The sequence below is a fragment of the Ahaetulla prasina genome, chromosome 1 (assembly GCF_028640845.1).
Source record: "Ahaetulla prasina isolate Xishuangbanna chromosome 1, ASM2864084v1, whole genome shotgun sequence".
Lineage (NCBI taxonomy): Eukaryota > Metazoa > Chordata > Lepidosauria > Squamata > Colubridae > Ahaetulla > Ahaetulla prasina.
In genome coordinates, this window is record NC_080539.1 from 345,936,362 (window position 1) to 345,957,305 (window position 20,944).

Sequence of the window (20,944 nt, forward strand, 5' to 3'; positions counted from 1 at the left end):
ACGATGTTCCTTTGACCATGTCAGCTGCACATTTGTCTTTTCTTAAACCCTTCTATGCGTGACTTTAGTTGCCTTTGTTTTCTTGAGATCCTTTTTTTCCCCCCACCCCCATTCTTTATAAATTCAGTTTTGGCTTTTCAATTCAACTGGTATTTCTACTGATTCCTTCAATGGTTCTTTTCCTTCTATTGCTTTGCCTCTTTTTAATTTCAATAACACTTAACAAGCTGAGTATAATACCATCAGATTAACTCTGACCTCCAGGTCTTTTTCAAGAAGTCTTTCAGGGCACTTCCACATGGGACAGTTTCTGCTCTGTAATCCTTCATATTATGTGGTCCAGAATTTTTTTTTTTTTTTTAAATCTAGGTGTATGAGAAAACCATCTGTAAAGGCCAAAAGAGGACTTATGACACAATTTATTACATTGGCCAATTGGATAGCGTATAGTATAAACCTTTATTTTAGTTGCTAAGATTCACTAAGAAGAATAAAAGAATATCCAGGATCTAGAGATTTAAGAATGTAACTTATTTATGAAATGATTCTTGATCAACTCTATCCATGATATTCTTTTGAAGATTATGTATACTTTCTATTATTTTGCAACAATTAACCTACAGTTGTTGACAACGAAGTTTACTGCATTATGTAAAGAGGGATTTTTTTTAAGACTTGAAGTCAACACTGCTAAGTCTTCAAGAGGCTGAAATAAATACCTTTTGCTGCTATTTTGTGTACTGCTAATCCCAAGTCTAAGAAGATAAGAATACAGCAGATCTGAAGACACTTACTGCTGGTCATTTTATAGACTTTAGCTAAACTATAGCAAGGATTTATAGATGAATAGTGAATTAAGAGTTTGGTTAAAGCCACTATCAGTTATTTAATATAATTTATCATCAAATAATCAATATTTACTATATTTTTTAAAAATCACTCATATGCAGGCTTTTTTTTTTCAGGAAACCTATCCTGTTGATAAATGTAAGAACTAGACACTGACATAAATGTTTTAGATACAATCAGCAGGAAGTAAAAAAAAAATGTTTTCAGTATTTCTTTTCATATGTAGTTCTAATTACTGGCTAGATATTTTAAAACACTCTTAAATACTTGCTTTATGTGCTGATTCAAGTGCTTAGTAAATGTGATATACCAATGATAGCTAACCTTTTCTGGACCAAGTGCCCAAAGCGTGCATGTGCAAATCCTCAAAATGCAATGTGCGCACAGCCCCTGCGCATGTGCCCCACCCCCACATGCACACCCTGCATGCACCCACCCCTGCAAATGTGTGCGCCCCCCCCCAGCAGAGACCTGAAGATCAGCTGGCTGCTGGGAGGTGCGTGCACATATGCGGTGGAGCTGAGCTGGGGCGACAGCTCATGTGCCCAGAGAGAGCGCTGCATGCCCCCTCGGCACACATGCCATAGGTGCGCCATCACTGTGATATTCTGTATAAATAAATATGTAAATATTATAAACCATGTTGAAAACAACTTACACAGCCTAGCATTTATGTTTTTGAATCCAACATTAACCTATATTTGTGGCCTCAATCAACACTGATTATCTGTGAATTCAGAAAGCAAACAAAGTAACATGCAGTTGAAATGAAATGTTAAATGTTAATTTAACTAAAAATATTTATCCATTTTTTTTTTTAAAAGTCTTTAGTTCATTTTAATAAAAATGTTAAATACTTTCTGTTAATTATTGTAAAATTGATCTTAAATCTCTGGAAGGATTAGTCCACCACATTTCTGATATAGCTTCAGATACCTTTGACATGTACCATACATCCTAAAACCATTCTTCCATTGTCAGATCAAACTGAAAAACATTACAAACAATGCTATAGGAGAGTGAAAGAGTACTTACAATTGTTACCACTAAAAGATATGAGTGTGTGTGTGTTCACACACCACAATAAATCATAAGCAATACCAATTTAGTATTTTCTGTGAATTCACCCACAGGTTCATAAACCATGATTTATGGCCTTAGTTGTATGAACCAATTTATTGAACCAGGATTGAGCATTTTCAATTTTACTGAGAAATGTGAAATGTGTATGCATGAGCAGGATTCATTCTTCTCAGGAAACAGTATTTCAGGGTTGTTCTGATTATGAACGTATCTTTACATGTCTGAGCCAGTTCTATCAACTGCCTGAAAAGGTCTAATAAAAGAAGGTTGTAGTTTTGTTCCAGGAATACTTCCTCTCTTTATTTGCTAGCTTCCCTTTTATTATACTGCAACCATTGCTAATTCTTAGATGAATTACATTAAAGACACAGGAGCTTTTAGGCACTGCCTAAAAAGCAGATTGTTTTTACAAGCAATTGAGTCCCCTTTCCCTTAAGAAAATGATCACGTCCAAAGGAAATACATAGAGAAAAAGTACAAATGGAAGTTGCAAACTATCAAAGTTTTTTTTTATTGATGGGTTATTAAATGTCCTTTGTGTTTCTGGTAAGCAACTGTAGGCATGCCAATTCTTCTTCACCTCTCAATGACTTTTGTTCCTGTGATATAATCCTTGGTATTTTGATGGAATGGAAGTAGGCAAGGACAAAGTAATTTCTTCTTCCCCTTCAGAGTTCATTTCAGAAATAAGCATTGGGGAGTTTCTGTATCACTAAAGGCACCTATCTTGATGTTCATAATTTTTAACAGAAAGCTGCCAGGTGACGAAATCAAAAATGCTGGAGTGAAATGACACTGCTCCATTAACAATATCACACTGTCACTGGAGTCATCCAATGTTCTGCAAGAATTGCATGGATGTCAGGAGGAAGACTGAACAAGAGTGAAAATTAAATTTTAACAAAAAAGTATTATACGATTTTTAAGCAATACATTTGGGTCTATCAGATTCTAAATGCTCAAGGATTGAAAGGCGCATATCTCCTTGAACCAGTCTGTCTTCGCCCCACTACCAAGAAAGATTCTGTGGAAAAAAGGCAGGTAACATTCTAAATAGCAGTAACCTGTCTACAGAGTATCTTTTTTACTGAACTTCTACTGCCACTACTATGATTTTCACATCAGTTTAAAACCACATATTAGCTTACCTTGAAAATTAAGCAGCAAAAGGGCCAATTATCACTTGAATAGGAGACCACTAAGAAATTCCAAGGTAGAAGATAGAATAAGGGAAGGGAGCTTGAAGGTCTTCTAGTCCAACCCCCTGCTTAGGCAGGAAGCTTTATACCAACCATTTCAGACAAATGGTCATCCAATCTCTTCTTAAAAATTTCCAGTGTGGGAGCATTTACAACTTCTGCAGGCAAGTTGTTCCACTGATTAATTGTTCTAGCTGTCAGGAAATTTCTCCTTAGTTCTAGATTGCTTCTCTCCTTGATTAGTTTCCACCCATTGCTTCTTGTCCTGCCCTCAGGTGCTTTGGAGAATAGCTTGAACTCCCTCTTCTTTGTGGTAGCACCTGAGATATTGAAACACTGATATCATGTCATCCCTTGCCCTTCCTTTCATATCCAATTCCAACAACCATTCTTTATATCTTTTAGCCTCCAGTCCCCTAATCATCTTTATTGCTCTTCTCTGCACTCTTTCTGGAGTCTCAGCATCTTTTTTACATCGTGTTGACCAAAACTGAATGCAGTATTCCAAGTGTGGCCTTACCAAGGTATTATAAAGTGATATTAACACTTCACGTGATCTTTATTCTATCCCTCTGTTTATGCAGCCTAGAACTGTGTTGGCTTTTTTGGCAGCAGCAGCACACTGCTGGCTCATATTTAAATGATAAAGATTGTAGTTTAAACTGGGAAGTTAAAACAAACACTACTTTATGATAGATCACTTCTATAAGGTTGCTCAGAAAACTCAGAGACAATTACAAACATGTAATTGTAAGTGTCAAATTAAACAGGTCAACTTACTTTTTATATCAGTATTATATTGCAACAAATTGTTTTTCATGCAGATTACAAACTCCATGACAGTAGTAGTTGGACTTGGCAACCGTTTGAGGTGGCAGATAATGATATGCCTCTAGACAAGATGGGTGGCACACAAATCAAATCAAAATGATTGATTGATCAATCAATCAATCCACACACATTTTCATGTAATTGTGGAGGCATCACTGTTGTCACAGTTTTTAAATGACAATTTCATCAACATGATAGTAAATATACAGGTGAAACTCAAAAAATTAGAATATCATGCAAAAGTTCATTTATTTCAGTACTGCAACTTAAAAGGTGAAACTAATATATGAGATAGACTCATTACATGCAAAGTGAGATAGTTCATGCCTTGATTTGTCATAGTTTTGATAATTATGGCCGACAGCTCATGAAAACCCCAAATTCACAATCTTAGAAAATTAGAATATTACATGAAATCAATAAAACAAGGATTGTACATAGAACTATATCGGACCTCTGAAAAGTATAAACATGCATACGTACTCAGTACTTGGTTTGGGCCCTTTTTGCATCAATTACTGCCTCAATGCGGTGTGGCATGGATGCTATCAGCCTGTGGCACTGCTGAGGTGTTATGGAAGACCAGGATGCTTCAATAGCGGCCTTCAGCTCTTCTGTATTGTTCGGTCTCATGTCTCTCATCTTTCTCTTGGCAATGCCCCATAGATTGTCTATGGGGTTCAGGTCAGGCGAGTTTGCTGGCCAATCAAGCACAGTAATCCCATGGCATTGAACCAGGTTTTGGTACTTTTGGCAGTGTGGGCAGGTGCCAAGTCCTGCTGGAAAATGAAGTCAGCATCCCCATAAAGCTCATCTGCGGAAGGAAGCATGCTCCAAAATCTCCTGGTAGACGGGTGCGTTGACCCTGGACTTAATGAAGCACAGTGGACCAACATCAGCAGATGACATGGCTCCCCAAATCAACACAGACTGTGGAAACTTCACAGTGGACTTCAAGCATCTTGCAGTGTGTGCCTCTCCATTCTTCCTCGAGACTCTGGGTCCTTGGTTTCCAAATGAGATGCAAAATTTGCTCTCATTGGAAAAGAGGACTTTGGACCACTGAGCAACAGACCAGTTCTTTTTTTCTTTAGCCCAGGTAAGACGCTTCTGACGTTGTTTGTTATTCAGGAGCTTGACAAGAGGAATACGACATTTGAAGCCCATGCCCAGGATCCGTCTGTGTGTGGTGGTTCTTGATGCACTGACTCCAGCCTCAGTCCACTCCTTATGAAAGTCCCCAACACTTTTGAATGGCCTTTTCCTGACAAACCTCTCCAGGCTGCGGTCATCCCTGCTGCTTGTGCACCTTTTTCTTCCACACTTTTCCCTTCCACATGACTTTCTATTAATGTGCTTTGATACAGCACTTTGGGAATATCCAACTTCTTTTGCAATTACCTTTTGAGGCTTTCCCTCCTTATGGAGGGTGTCAGTGATGGTTTTCTGCACAACTGTCAGGTCAGCAGTCTTTCCCATGATTGTGATTCCTACTGAACGAGACTGGGAGACCATTTAAAGGCTCAGGAACTCTTTGCAGGTGTTATGGCTTAATTAGCTGATTAGAGTGGGACACTTTGAGCCTAGAATATTGAACCTTTTCACAATATTCTAATTTTCTGAGATTGTGAATTTGGGGGTTTTCATGAGCTGTAAGCCATAATCATCAAAATTATGACAAATCAAGGCGTGAACTATCTCGCTTTGCATGTAATGAGTCTTATCTCATATATTAGTTTCACCTTTTAAGTTGCATTACTGAAATAAATGAACTTTTGTACGATATTCTAATTTTTTGAGTTTCACCTGTAGGTCTGATATTCTTTCCTAAAATCTATGCAAGAACATCATAGTAACATGAGAATTGGGCCAGTTCTTTTTTAAAGTATTTTTTTTATTTAGGTTGAGGGTTTCATGGAAACAATCTAAGCACTGAATCTTAGGCTACAATTACTCATTTAATATATACGTACATAACCACAGATAGTGTAACAGTTTTCATGCAAAATGAGGAAGCAGATCTTTCCTGTGAAGATTATTTCTAGCTTCATTTTATTATTGTCTTCCTGTAATTTCAAAAAACAACTATTTCAATACTGTAATTCAACACTTGTCTATTCTCCTCTTAGGTATACTTGCTTCCAGATAACAATATACATCCACCTTGAAGGTTCGGATTGAAAAGAAATGAATACATAGTATTTATATTTCTGTCTGAACCCAGAAATTACCACTAATTTTCAGCTGACAAAAGCAAAAAGATACAAAATTCAGGCTTTTTAAAGTAGGCATATTGTTTATATTATAATATATTCATCCAACTTTTTGCAACTAGAGACTCATACTCACTGTAATTTAAGAGTATAACAGAAGTATTTTATTCAAGCTACATATTAGTTTGAGTTCCAACTAATTCATCCATAAATAATAGTAACAATGTCCTCCTTTATAATATTAAGTGTAACATTAAGTTTCTCTTCTTTCTATTCAAAGCTTGTCCCAGCTTGACCAAACAGAACAGAACTAAATTGTTACAGTGATATGGCTTTACGCCCCACAAATTTGCTACCACTTTCATTTTTGATCATGTCCTTCCAAAGTGATTCACATTAAAAGTCCTCAACACAAAACAATACTACAGAACCAGTGAGTCTCCAAATGTGATTATTATTTATTAAATTTAGGCAAATTTGGGGAAACTCTGGGAGACATTTAACGTTCAATCATACAATGTCCACCTAAAAAGCCACTAAATAGGACATGAATCAAGGACACTTCTTCTCTTGGGTTCCTTAGTAAATAGCTTCAGAGGAATATTTATAATGCCAGAAATAAAACATAGCTTAAAACTGTCAGCCTTAAACTCCAATTTGATTATTCAAATCAATGTCTATTACTTTATCTTGTTGTAAATTCCACACTAATCTCTTTTACTGGTACAGTAATTATTATAATTATCCAAATTGTTCTAAGTCTTCTGAACTCAGAACAAAAGAGTCTGTGCTTATCCCAAACGGGAGACAAGATGGGAACAATTCATTACATATAGTCTTGAGTGGCATAATATCTACAACCAGTTTGTACTTTTTTTTTTAATTCCTCCAAACCTTTTACATTTGAAGAAATGTTCATCAATAAAACATTTTTGCTGTCAATGGCTAAAGCTAATTGAAGGCAGGAGAGAGTGGAGGTGAAGAAAAATTGGTTAAACAATGTTCAGGTATTAAAATCTGCTTACAACTTAAAAGAAAATTACTACTTGCCTGCTCAATAAGTTCATTGCTATATTATATGGAACTCTGTGGTTACCATGCAATGTTCTGCTTTATTGTTTTATTGCTTTATTGGACGAGGAGATACATGGGGAACTCATCAAATTTGCAGACAACACCACACTATCAGGAATAGACAACACTCTGGAAGATAGGCTTAAGATACAGAAGGATCTTGACAGACTTGAACATTGGGCGCTCTCTAACAAAATGAAATTCAATGGTGAAAAAAGTAAGGTTCTACATTTAGGCAAGAAAAACAAAACGCACAGGTACAGGCATATGTGGTACCTTGCTCAATAGTAGTGATTGTGAAAGGGATCTTGGAGTCCTAGTGGCCAATCACTTAAATATGAGCCAGCAGTGTGCAGCAGCTGCCAAAAAAGCCAACACAGTTCTGGGCTGCATAAACAGAGGGATAGAATCAAGATCACGTGAAGTGTTAATACCACTTTATAATGCCTTGGTAAGGCCACACTTGGAATACTGCATCCAATTTTGGTTGCCACGATGTAAAAAAGATGTGGAGACTCTAGAAAAAGTGCAGAGAGAGCAACAAAGATGATTAGGGGACTCAAGGATAAAACATATAAAGAACGGTTGCTGGAACTGGCTATGTCTAGTCTGATGAAAAGAAGGGCTACTAGGGGTCACATGATAGCAGTGTTCCAATATCTCAGGTGTTACCACAAAGAAGAGGGAGTCAAACTATTTTCCAAAGCATCTGAAGGTAGAACAAGAAGCAATGGGTGGAAACTAATCAAGGAGAGAAGCAGCTTAGAACTAAGAAGAAATTTCCTGACAGATCAATTAATCAGTAGAACAACTTGCCTCCAGAAGTTGTATATGCTCCAACACTGGAAGTTTTTTAGAAGACATTAGATAACCATTTTTCTGAAGTGGTGTAGGGTTTCCTGCCTAAGCAGGGGGTTGGACTAGAAGACCTTCAAGCTCCCTTCCAACTCTGTTATTCTGTTCTGTTCATTGTGCCTTCTTTTTGAGGCAAGCTGCTAATTGTAAGATGTCTACTGTGAAATAAAAAACTTTACAAGTCTATTGGGCGCTTGAGCTTGCAAATGCCCAAACTATTGCTTATTGAACTTTTCACGAGGAGAAATACCTTTTTCCTGTTATTTAGAGAATGTATATGGCCACCAGGGTATGAAGTATAGACTACCTCCACCATGGTATACCCTGGGCAACATTCTGCCTTAACATTGTGGCTAAAAGTCTATACATATGACAACCCAACTGGATATTATATCTCTCACAGTCCAAAAACTAGAGAGCCAGCAATTAGAATAAATATGGCCATCCAACTCATTCACTCATTCAGGGTGGTTACCGGTAGTCCTTGACTTACAACAGTCCATTTAGTGACTTTTCAAAGTTACAATGGCACTGGAAAAAGCGATTCATGATCATTTTTCATACAATCATTGTAGCATTCCCATAATTACGTGACCAAAATTCAGACACTTGGCAACTGACTCATATTTATGACAAATGCAGTGTCAAGTGATTCCCTTTTGTGACGTTCAGATAAGCAAAGTCAATAGGGAAGCCAAATTAATTTAACAACCGTGTTACTAACTTAGCAACTGCAGTGATTCATTTAATTGTGGCAAAAAAGGTCATAAAATGAAACAAAACTCACTCAACAAATGTCTCACTTAGCAACAGAAATTTTGGACTCAATTGTAGTCCTAAAGACTACTTGTATTCACAGACTGGAACTGACATTAAGCAAATTACACTCTAGAAATCTCTAGGAATTTTATTAAATTTTTTGAATTCAAAATTCTCCATATTTTGATTTTAGACAGGCTGTTCCACACTCATTGGAAATGTTCCACATTTATGCATAAAATACTATTCAGCATCCTTTCCTCTCCCCCTCCCCATGCAACATCAATGTCCAATGAAAGGAAGGCAGATGTGCCAAAACATTGGGTTCAGACAATTTGCAGTGTCTTCTTTGATTTTCCTGAAACATTTAAACTGGCACATGGAATTGTTTCTATTACTGTTATTCTGATTGGGTAGATTGAGACATCACACTGAGTTTTGTTTTAATCATATTATTATACCAGAATCAAATAAATTATGGTTTGTAAAACAAATCAATGAGAGTTGAGACATACCACACATAAATAAAAATCAAACTGACTACTGTGTATTTGTGTTGTATGAATCCTACATTTAGGTTAGGATCCTCAAAATATTTATTCCAAAACAGCCTGACTGAGGTCAACCACAGGGACAAAGTGATCTGATGATAATGAAAGTTGTGTAACTTGAATAAGTTTCAATTATTGTAGGCAAATGCATTCTTCATAGTTACCGTATTTTTCGGAGTATAAGACGCACTGGAGTATAAGACGTACCTTAGTTTTTGGGGAGGAAAATAAGAAAAAAACTGATTGGCAGGTGGATCGGCCTCCTGGAATACTCAGCTGTTCCCAGAGGTGAATTTTAGCAATAGGTTCGTTGGTTATGAGCTCTGTGCCTTGCTTTTTTTTTTTTGCTTTTTTTTCTGCCTCTGAAAGCCTCCGAAACAGCTTCAGAAAAAAAGCCTCTGAAGCTCTGTTTCTGAGGCTTTTTTTCTGAAGCTCTGGAGGCTTTTTTTCTGAAGCTCTGTTTGGAAGCTTTTTTCCTGAAGCTTGGTTTCTAATGCTTTTTTCAGCCTCTGAAATCTCTGTTTTAGAAGCTTGGGGGGGGGGCCTACATTTGGAGTATAAGACACACCCAGATTTTCACCCTCTTTTCTGGGGGAAAAAGGTGCATCTTATATTCCGAAAATATGGTACTTCACAGTACTGCTGGAGAATGCTTCAAAACAAATAGTTCAGACAACCAGTCTGTTGGCCAATACAAAAAAGCTTTTCTACTTTCATAAATGTAGCAAATACCTTTTGCAATCAATTATTTTTTTCTGTAGCCCAAAGGAACTTACGCTATACATCTAACACAACAAAATTATGTGATTTTCCCAAAAACCTGTTCTGTAAAAAAGAAAGTGTTATTTAAAACATATTTCTAGTTTATTTCCTTATATCCAATTTGGTATCCAAATCTGTTTTTTTCTGTAGCCAGTTACCCACACAGGTCATATAGTTGAACCTTCTGTTCACAGCAGTTTCCACTAGCACAGAGAAAAGTCTGGCCTGGTTGATTGTAGACCAAACATTAGTAGTGTCTTTTTGGAGAAACATGAAATCCAGTTGATTTCCAATTGGAAGTTCTAGAGATTTGTCAATAACTACCTCAAATGTTCCTTTCAAATCTTAGCCTCGGTATGGACACCAAGTCTCCAGGATGTACAGGATGCTTCCTTTTCAGCTGATCAGATTCTAGACTGTAAAGCTGTAGAGCTATATATGGCATCTATTACCATATACTATCAAATGCTATTTTACAACCTTTAGAGACCTGATATGATAAACTTATCTAAATGCAATTCCAAATGACATATGCAGCGTGGCAATTATCTGAGATCAGATTTAGTTTTTGCAGTCTAACAGCATGCGCATCCTTTATAAGGTAGGTAAAATGAGGACCCAGATTGTTGGGGGCAATAAAAGTAGACTTTGTATATAATATACAAATGGATGAGACTATTGCTTAATACAATGTAAGCCACCCTGAGTCTTCGGAGAAGGGCGGGATATAAATTCAAATAAAATAAATAAAAATAAAATAAATAAATGTTTGTGATGGCATGTTCTACCATAATGGCTACCACAGTGAATTATGTACATTTTGCTACCTAAAACATATTATTGAATAAAATGTTGTTGTTAAAGATGTGAACACCTGAAAGTGGTTCTTAGAATACTTCATAACTATATCCTTAGTTAGGTTACAAAATTTTATCATACGTATATCCAATGGAAAATATTTTTTCTCTTGGGTAATGTGATGACGAGAATGAAGGTAACCCAAGTGCAAAGATTCTTAGAGAAAACTTTTTCTAGATCCATTTCTATGTGGGCTTCTGCCTTGCTATGGACAGAATTATTTTGTCAACATAACAGATTACTTTACTGGAAGAGAGACAGCATTTTTTCATACTATTGATCATGATCCAGCTGTACCTTAGGGGCTGGAGCATACCATAGTTATGTAATGATTCTATTCCTATCTGTGAGACATGTCTCAAGGAACAGTATTTGAGAAGTTTATACAGGTAGTCCTTGATTTGAGACCATAATTGAACCCAGAAGTCATTGTGGTCATAAGTCAAGGCATCATGTGACCGGATCTGATTTTTTATTTTTATTTTATTTTTATTTTGCTGCAGCAGCAGCAGTCATTAAATGAACACTGTTCTTAAGTGAATCCAATTTACCTAATGGTGACTGTGGGATGTTGCAAACGTCCATAAGTATGACCTAGTTGCTAAGTGCCAAAATGTGATCATGTGACTTTAAGAACTAGATTCAGGCTAATTCTGCTGACTGCCGGCTGTCAGCAGTTCGATTTTCACTGACTCAAGGTTGACTCAGCCTTCCATCCTTTTGAGGTCAGTAAAATGAGGACCCAGATAGTTGGGGGCAACATGTTGACTCTGGAAACCACTTAGAGAGGGCTGTAGAGCATTGTGAAGCAGTATATGTCTAAGTGCTTTTGCTATCACAACTTCAAAATTGAGTTGTAAGTAGCCTTTGTGGGGTCCATCATAACTTCAAATAGTCGCTAAGCAAGTTCATATTTATTTATTAAATTTAAACAAGTCAGGACAACTAACAAATTAAATGCTCAAAGTACTCTCTTGTCTCCTGGTTAGCTGTTTAATATCTGCTTGAGGTTCTGGTGTGTTGAAGACATCCAGCAGTATTTTTCTGTAATATTGTAATCAAGAAAAGCCAATCTAAACTACTAGTTAATACTTAAATAATGTAATAGCTGCTTTAGGTAAATAAGCTGAATTTGAAAATATGGCCACAGCGTAAGTAGTTCTTCCATTCAAATAGTATAGGAATTACTCGTTCTGAATAAGGTTGCGTTGGAAGAGTGAGCTTAGAGTATAGGGACACTTCCCGATTTATCACAGTTATACGGTTCTATGACAGCTACGGATACAATTGTCCAATATCATTGGTAAATACAAATTAAAATACAATTAAAAAACTTATTAAAATTGGCCAGGATTAAAATTTGGAGCTAAAAACCCATTAAAACCCATTAAAACACTAACCCAGTCCAGCGCAGATGAATAAGTAGGTTTTAATAAGTTGAGGCATTCTTAGTGTAAGTTTTTGGATTTGCAATCATGGTCCAATCTCACAACTAGTACAGATCAGTTCAGTTGCTAGCATAAAAGCATATCCAAAAAGCATTCTAATTTGACAGCTATCAAATTCCTATTAGTTAATAAAACTCCTCAACAAAGTTACACACTATGGCTTATGCACAAATTGGTGAACAAAGTATCCATTCTTAAATCTTGTTCCAAATTAGTTAGCTATGGTTAACAAAGTGTCACTATTATATCAAGTCCAATAAAAACATAAACTAAATGGTGACCTAAACATTATGCTCTAAGTTAGAATGTTACTAAACTTTCACTTAACTGTCTTAAAAGATCCTAAAAATGAAGCCAATTATATCTCATGTATTCCAATATATTTTTCAGTTTTTATTTTAACATTTTAAGATTACAAAACCAACTCCATGCTTATATTTATATGGAATTAAACCTCTCTGGAATTATTTTCTAATAATGAACGTGCTCTTTATTGACATAATAGAAAGGCAGATCATTAGATATGTAATAATATCTTTAAAAACAGTGTTCTATTAGTCTTGTATTCTGTTTTGTAAGCAAAAGCAATTTAAAAAATCCTCTTTGAATTCAGTAGACTGACCTTCTTAAGTGTTAAGACTGAGCTGAGCAGCAAATCTTCCACAGACACAGCTTGTTTTGAATTCACAAAGTTCTATCATGTTCCCTCCCCGTTTGTCTGTTACTGTAAGTTTAAACAAAACAATAGGAGACTGAACTGTATTTTGTTATCCTATTCAAGAGACCTAAGCCTAAAGAAGACAATCGTTTTTAGAAAAAAGGAAAGATCATTTTAACAGTTGCATAAAGGACGTGGTGGCTCAGTGGCTAAGATGCTGAGCTTGTCGATCGAAAGATCGGAAGTTCAGCAGTTCGTATCCCTATTGCCACGTAATGGAGTGAGCTCCCATTACTTGTCCCAGCTTCTGCCAACCTAGCAATTTGAAAGCACATAAAAAATGCAAGTAGAAAAATAGGGACCACCTTTGGTGGGAAAATAACAGCGTTCTGTGAGCCTTTGGCATTTAGTCATGCCGGCCACATGACCACGGAGTCATCTTCTGACAGTGCTGGTTCTTCAGCTTTGAAACGGAGATGAGCAACACCCCCTAGAGTCGGGAATGACTAGCACATATGTCCGGGGGAACCTTTATCTTACCTAAAGTTCCCAGAAGCATATGTCTGTCTATTTCCATTCATTAAGGAAAACATGAAACTTAAAACACACTTGGTTTGGGGCATTATGAAAATTTTTATATTCCCAGAATTAGAGAGCAGCAGAATGGTTTAAAGTCAGCTGGCAAGCCAGAGTCCAAAATATTCTGAGGTTGCAAGAAAGTGACATTTTCCTTTTCTTTCAATGGATAACTCCTAAACTCCAAGGAAGAAATATTAAATAGCATAAAGATTGGGGCAAACAAAAATAGTCTTGAGCAGAAAGGAAACTAAACCACTATCAAACCACCATCACTCGTGGACTTGTTAATATTATCAAACATTCCTGGGCAAAGCTCCCTTCATGTTTGATTTTAAACTTTTTTTTTTCAACCAAAAAAGACTTGGGCTAATGAAAGCAATGGGGCATTGTTTGAATCAGAATTAAATTGGGAGAATCAAAACAAGTTTTATATAAGGTACAGTTACAAATATGATAAAATATAACCTCTGCAAAGCAGAAAGAAGCTTTCCAATTCTCCCTTTGGAAAGTAAAATAGCTAGAGGGAAAACAAACCTTTCTTGACTTCATGATTTCAAAAGAATCATGTTTCAGCTTCTCTGAGAGGCAACTTCCTCTATTAAGTTTATAATACTTTTTAAACAGAAGTATTCACACCAAATCATGAATCATTCCATCACATGTTATTTCTCTGTAAAAGAGGTGAAATAGGGAGTGAAAGGAAAAACCTGTCATATTACCTATTAATCACACAGCTCTACAAAATTCTATAAAGTCTTTTAGAAGACTTCCTGGGATATCAGGTAAGTAAAGAGATAATAAATACATAAAATATTTACAATGTAAAAATTTAAGAATCCAGACTCAAGTTCTGAAAGAAAGATAAAACAAAATAAAGACAAACTAGTAATCTTTGCAAGCCACTTTCACCAAACTCTGAAAAATGTAATATCAAATATATTAACTATTTTAAATCGTGCATGGTTAAAATAAATGTCACATTTAATGTGATGTAATAAGGTCCACCAGTTTTCTACCCAAGATCTATAAATGTATGAAGCAATCCAGTCCCCTTTGAAGAATTTTTAATTGCTTTATAACTTAGGGGTGGAGACAGGATTTATGGAATTGTTTGCTAGTCCTAAATATTTAGTTACAAACTGATAAATATTCACACTAAAATTCAAGAGAAGGATTAACTTATAAATTGATCCAAAGGAAATTTGTATTATTCCTCTTCGAGCAGGGAAATATTTTTGAAACTTGGTGGATAATTACCTTTTTCATACAACTTAAATGTTTCTCAAGATGAAGACTGCCCTACTATTACAAAGACAGATCCTAGAGGTGGGGATATCCAAACCTTTGTATGTCACATCAGCTTTCGTATACCTCCCCCAGCTATCCAGATCCCCCCCACAAGAAAAGGCACTTTTGTCACAGTCAACCTGGTCTATTACTGAATATTAAATGGAATGGAAGAAGTTGTGTATTTCACAACTGCTAGAGAAAAGCCTCAGATTGTCCTACAGTGCAAATTATTCTTTATTGTGAACCAGTAAAGCCATTTTTATATCTAACCATATCAAAGAGCCCCATGTTATTAAAACACTCTATTTTAACATAATACAGAGTGCTCATCGTATTGTTTACATATTCTGTAAAATTGATACACTTAACCCTACATAAAAGTTTTGGAGTTAGTGAAATATAAAACAGATCATCCAAGGACCTGCAACTTCCAAAAACACATGAATGCAAACCTTACCACAAACCCAAAAAAATTACTGCTAATAATTCACTGAAGGATAGCAACCATATTTTGGCAGGAGTAGCTTGGAGGGAACTCAAGTTGAAATGATCTCAGGAAGATTCAGATAGGAGAAGCACAAGTTGGGGACTTAGAACAACTTCTGCCAACTTTGCAGGATAATGCCCTTTTTGGGTGTCATTTTGCTAAAAATTACAGGGTAATCTGAAAGAATCTGAAAATCTTAAAAATATCATTGACTCTCCCACTTAAGACAGCATATATCCATCTCTATTATTAACAGTTATTCTACCTGCCTTTCTAATTGATATCTCTTATTGTCTGCTTACAAAGAATTTGAAAATGTACCCAGGCAAAGTGCTGGTCTTTCCAAATCATAACCAGCCAAGATAGACCCATCCTTTCCATACCCATTTACAGTCAAGACACATTAACATAACTCCTATGGGCAACTCCAAAAACCAGACAACCATTATATTAAAGCCATCATCACATTTCCTGACTCTTTTGAAATGCCAGATCTTTTTTTTTTTTGTTATGCCTTAAGAAATAGGAACAAAAAATAAAAATAAAAACTCAAATGTGGAGACTCCATGTCGCAGGTTAGCAATTACCTTGCAAAAAAAAGTTGCATATTTAGCAAGCTAAGAACATCTATTATGAAATCTTGAGAGAAATCTGATTTCTCTCTCTCTCTCTCTTTTCTTAGGTTCTCACATTCAAATACTCTCCCCCCCCCAGCACAAAATGGCGACGTGGACAATTGGGGGAGGAGAAGAAATAAAAGAGTGAAAACATCCTCCTAAGAAAAGGGAAGAAGGGGGGAGGAGGGAAGGGCATAAGAGGACACAGAGGGGGGGGGGAAGACAAATGTGAATGGACGGAAAGCTATTTAGGGAAAATAGGAAAAAAAATGGTAGGTGAGAAGCAAAGAAGGGGGTGTCGCTAGGAACAAAAGATGGGCACGAAAAACAGATTATGAAGGGGACAATTAAACAAAACCCTTGGAAAAAAAAGAGATCTTCCAAGTTCACCCTGTCCTGAACCACCACCTCTACCCGTTTTTTAAAAGGAGAAGCCACATTTCGAACAGGTTAGAAGGCGGGGAGCTTCACATAATTTGGCAGCCCCCCAGAGACACCCGGCAGACTACAATACCCATCACCCGGGATTTCGGAAGCTCGGCGAGCCTGCCTGCGATCACACAGACGGCCGGGAAAACCCTGGGCTGAAAATAAATCGCCGCTTAGGGTTGACGTGGGGTTTTTTGCCCGTGAAGACTGAGAGATTATAAAGATTTTTTTTTGGGGGGGGGGAAGGTTCTTCTTGTTCCTGGCAATACAGACGCTTCTTCCTTTCTGAAACTCCACACGCCGAATTACACGTTGTCGGTTTTGTTTTTTTAAAAAAAATGGGGGGTGGGAAGCCTCTGTTCCCCTCCTGGACCCTTATAACAACGGCAGGCAGTCCCGAGCCGGAAAAGGCTCTCTCAGGCCCCGACCGGCAGTGAAGGGCAAAGGATCGTCTCCTCCTTACCTTTTCTTCTCGCAGGAGCCATCCGTCGTCGGGCAAGGCTCCATGGCGACGGCGGAGGCCAGCGTTGGGCTGGCCCAAACAGGCTCTCACAGGACGGCGGGCTTCAGCGGCCTTGCAAAGGCGAAGGCAAAGAAGAAGCCCAACGAAGTGCGGGGAGGCGGGGAAATTCTCTCCGAGCGGCTCAGAGGCGCTTCGCCGAGTGGCGGCCGGCCGACTTGTGAAGGGGGCGGCAGAGGGAGGGGGAAAGAGGAGGAAGGCCTGACAGGCGGAGCCGAAACCCGCCGGGCCTCGGCCTCGCCTTCTCATCACGAGCGCGCTCTGCCCCAATGAGAAGCCTCCTGGCGGCCCGGCCCCCCACACGACCCCGCTGTCGCCTGAGCCCTCCGTGGGAAGGCGTGGCGCGTCTTCCGGCTTCACGTGTGTTAGGAAGGATGCGGGAACGAAGGAACAGCCTGGCTCTCTTCGGCGCTGCTTTTCGCGTTTATTTGCTTTATCCTCTATGGAGGTTCTCAATCATCATCCGGTCACGGTTGTCTCAAAGGTGCTTTTTTTTTTCTTCAAGAGGCAATTGGACTTTCTGGTTTTACTTTGCAGACGGTTCGCATCTCATCCAAGAAATTTCTTCAGAACTGAAGAAGTTTCTTCGATAAAGTCTTCAAAGAAAATCAGAGCAGAAGAAGCTTCTTGGATGAGAAGCAAAACATCTTCAAAGAAAACAGTGTCTTTCCTGTTGAAGACTACTTCAGCTTCAATCACAACAATACACGAGCACACAATAGATTTAAGCTTAATGTGAACCGCTCCAATCTTGACTGCAGAAAATATGACTTCACAAACAGAGTTGTTAATGCCTGGAATGCACTACCAGACTCTGTGGTCTCTTCCCAAAATCCCCAAAGCTTTAACCAAAAACTATCTACTATTGACCTCACCCCATTCCTAAGAGGTCTTTAAGGGGCATGCATAAGAGCACCAATGTGCCTACCGTTCCTGTCCTAATGTTCCCTTGATTGTATCCAATTTCGTATAGTTATTACATACTTATGCTTATATATATGCTTATATATCGTATAGTTATTTCATGCTTATGCTTATATATACTGTTGTGACAAATAAATAAAATAAAATAAATAAAAGTAAAAATAGAGCTTGAAGAAGCTTCTTGGATGAGAAGCAGAATGTCTTCAGAGAAAAACGAGAAAGTTCAGTTGCCTCTTGAAAAGCCACCTTTGTGACATACTTGCTTTATTGATCAAAAAAACATTTTTTGAAAGCCTCAGCATTCAGTTTGCCTGCTGCTACCCAAAGAACACATTGTATTATGATCACATACTCCTGGTTTATTTCACACTCACTGACCAGCCCAGCCACAAGTGTGCCTATGCTTATCTTGGGTGAAAAGTGAAACTGCAGCTGCACCATCTGAATTGTTTTGATTCCACCCTTAAAATGCACTCTAGATTGAATATAGAAAAAGACCAATGTAACAGCAATATTACAGGCAAAAAATTTTTTAAATGGGAATGATTAAATACAAATTTATGTAAACCTGAAATATGTTTCTAAGAGACTATGTTTACCCAAACAATGTTATTGATTTACTCGACCCAATAAATCGATCCTTCCGTAAATTAATCACAAAGGCTCGGTTCATATGACAGATGAGACTAAATGTAGCTTACTAAATGCTACCTAAGCTGGGAAGTGAGTCTCGTTCAGTGTTTTCCAAGCTTTATCCTTTATAACCAAAACTGCTTATCAGGAAGTCCTTTTCAGATGCCCCTATTGTGATTAGATAGTGAACCATGTCATTATGCAAAGAAAAAACACTCAATTTTACCCAGGCTTGGGAAGTGCTACTCTAGCTAGATTGCAGTATATAATTAGAACAATATAAAAATATAAGATCAACTATGGGGAAAAATTAGTAAACTTTGTAGCGTGCAGATAGATTCCCAACCAACTATCAAAAGGGAATTGAATGCTTCCCACTACCCCAAGGTCTGTTGAAATGTTCCCCAATTAATGGTACAAGCTTTTGTCACTTTCCAATCATTTAAAAATAGGCCCACTTGTTCTACATAAAAAAGTGAGCAAGGGGTTATATTTCAGTACAGTAGTGATTTTCCTTCTAATAAATATGCTTCATCACTGGAGGTTTTTAAGAGACTGGACAGTCACTTGTCTGAAACGGTATCTCCCACTTGAGCAGGGGGTTGGACTAGAAGACCTCGAACCTCCCTTCCAGCTCTATTCTGATTATTTGATTGCTAATCAAACTCACCAAACTTTGTAGAGCATAATTTCAAATATAAATAAATTAATGTGGATATATATTTCCCGAAAAATAGCACTATTATCCTATTTTATTGTACACCACCCAGAGACTGAAATGTGAAATATTAAGAAATATTTGAATAGGAATCATCTGTCTAATGATTAGGACTTTGGCTGAACTGGAATACTTGGATCAGAAAACATGCAAACTTTTGAATATGTACCAGGCTTTACATCCACGAAGTGACATCAACAGGTTGTACCTGCCAAGAAAAATAGGGGGCAGAGGACTATTGCAAATCCATCAAACTGTAGAAGAAGAAAAACAAAGTTTGAATGATTATGTGAACCACAGTACAGAAAAATTGCTGCAGGCTGTGAAAACAGAGAACATTATAAAAACTACAGAAACAAAGGCAAAATATAAGGAAAAACAGCTGGATGACAGATTAGATAGATGGAAAACCAAAGCTTTGCATGGAAAGCACTTGAAAAACATTGAAGAAAAATGTGATGACAACTTTACATGGGTATGGCTTAAGATGGGAATCATCAAGAAAGAAATGGAAGGTTTAATATTCACCGCTCAAGAACAAGCACTACAAACTAATGCCATGAAAGCAAAGATACAAAAATCCGCTGACAATCCAAACTGCTAACTTTATAACAACAAAGTCGAAACTGTTTTACATTTATTTATTTTATTTATTTATTTATTTTGTCACAACAATATATGTAGGTATCATACAAAAAGATTATATAGTAAATAAACACATATATGAGTAAATATAGGAGGTATAAGCATATATATATATATATATATATATGAAGAAGAAAAGAAAAAAAAACAATTTAATATGTGAATGCAGCAAAATCACACAAACTGATTACAAAGCTAGACACAACCGAGTTGCTAAATTAATCCACTAGTCATTATGTAAAAAATATGACTTACCTGTAACCAAAAAGTCATGGAAACATAAAGTGGAAAAAGTTACACAAAATGACAAGGTGAAGATCTTGTGGGACTTTCGAATACAGATGGAGCGTCATTTGGAACACAACATGCCAGATATCACAGTTGTCAAAATCCGAAATGTACAATTTATTGACATCGTGGTACCAGGAGATGCTAGAGTCAAAGAAAAAGAACTGGAAAAAATAATGAAATATTGCGACCTGGCCATCGAAACTACACGGCTATGGATGAAACATGTAACAGAGTTACCCATTGTCATCGGGGTACTTGGTACCATGTCCAAGAATTTTACAAAACACATCAATTGCAGCTTCCTGCAATAACACCAGCAGAACTGCAAAAAACTGCGCTACTTGGAACATCGTACATCTTAAGAAGGTACTTGGTTGATACCTATGACGCTGGCAGCAACCCATATCAACCATTAGCACCAGTCAGTGGTATTTGTGCTGCATTTTCAAATGTTCAGTTGACTAAGTTTCATGTTTAATGAATAAAAATTTATTATTATAATAATAAAAATAATAAAGACTTGTTTTTTTAGAAATATGCTTCTCTAGAAAACATTTTAAAAACATGTCTTGATGTGTTACTTGACAAATGCTTTCTTTGCAACAGCAACAAACTATTGGCTCAGAAAAATCAATGAGCTACTGACTCATATATCCTGACTCCACCATCAC

The 20,944-nt window shown here is 37.1% G+C and overlaps 1 protein-coding gene across 1 annotated transcript in view; it reads right to left on the reverse strand.

Annotated features, from left to right (window-relative positions):
- Window positions 1–17,302, reverse strand: part of HIF1A (hypoxia inducible factor 1 subunit alpha) — a 46,054-nt gene extending 28,752 nt beyond the window's left edge. Inside the window, exon 1 of the mRNA XM_058162923.1 lies at window positions 17,006–17,302. Within this exon, the coding sequence (XP_058018906.1) occupies window positions 17,006–17,049 (44 nt within the window). The 5' untranslated portion in view covers window positions 17,050–17,302. The remainder of the gene's footprint in view (window positions 1–17,005) is intronic.
- Window positions 17,303–20,944: the final 3,642 nt, after the last annotated feature.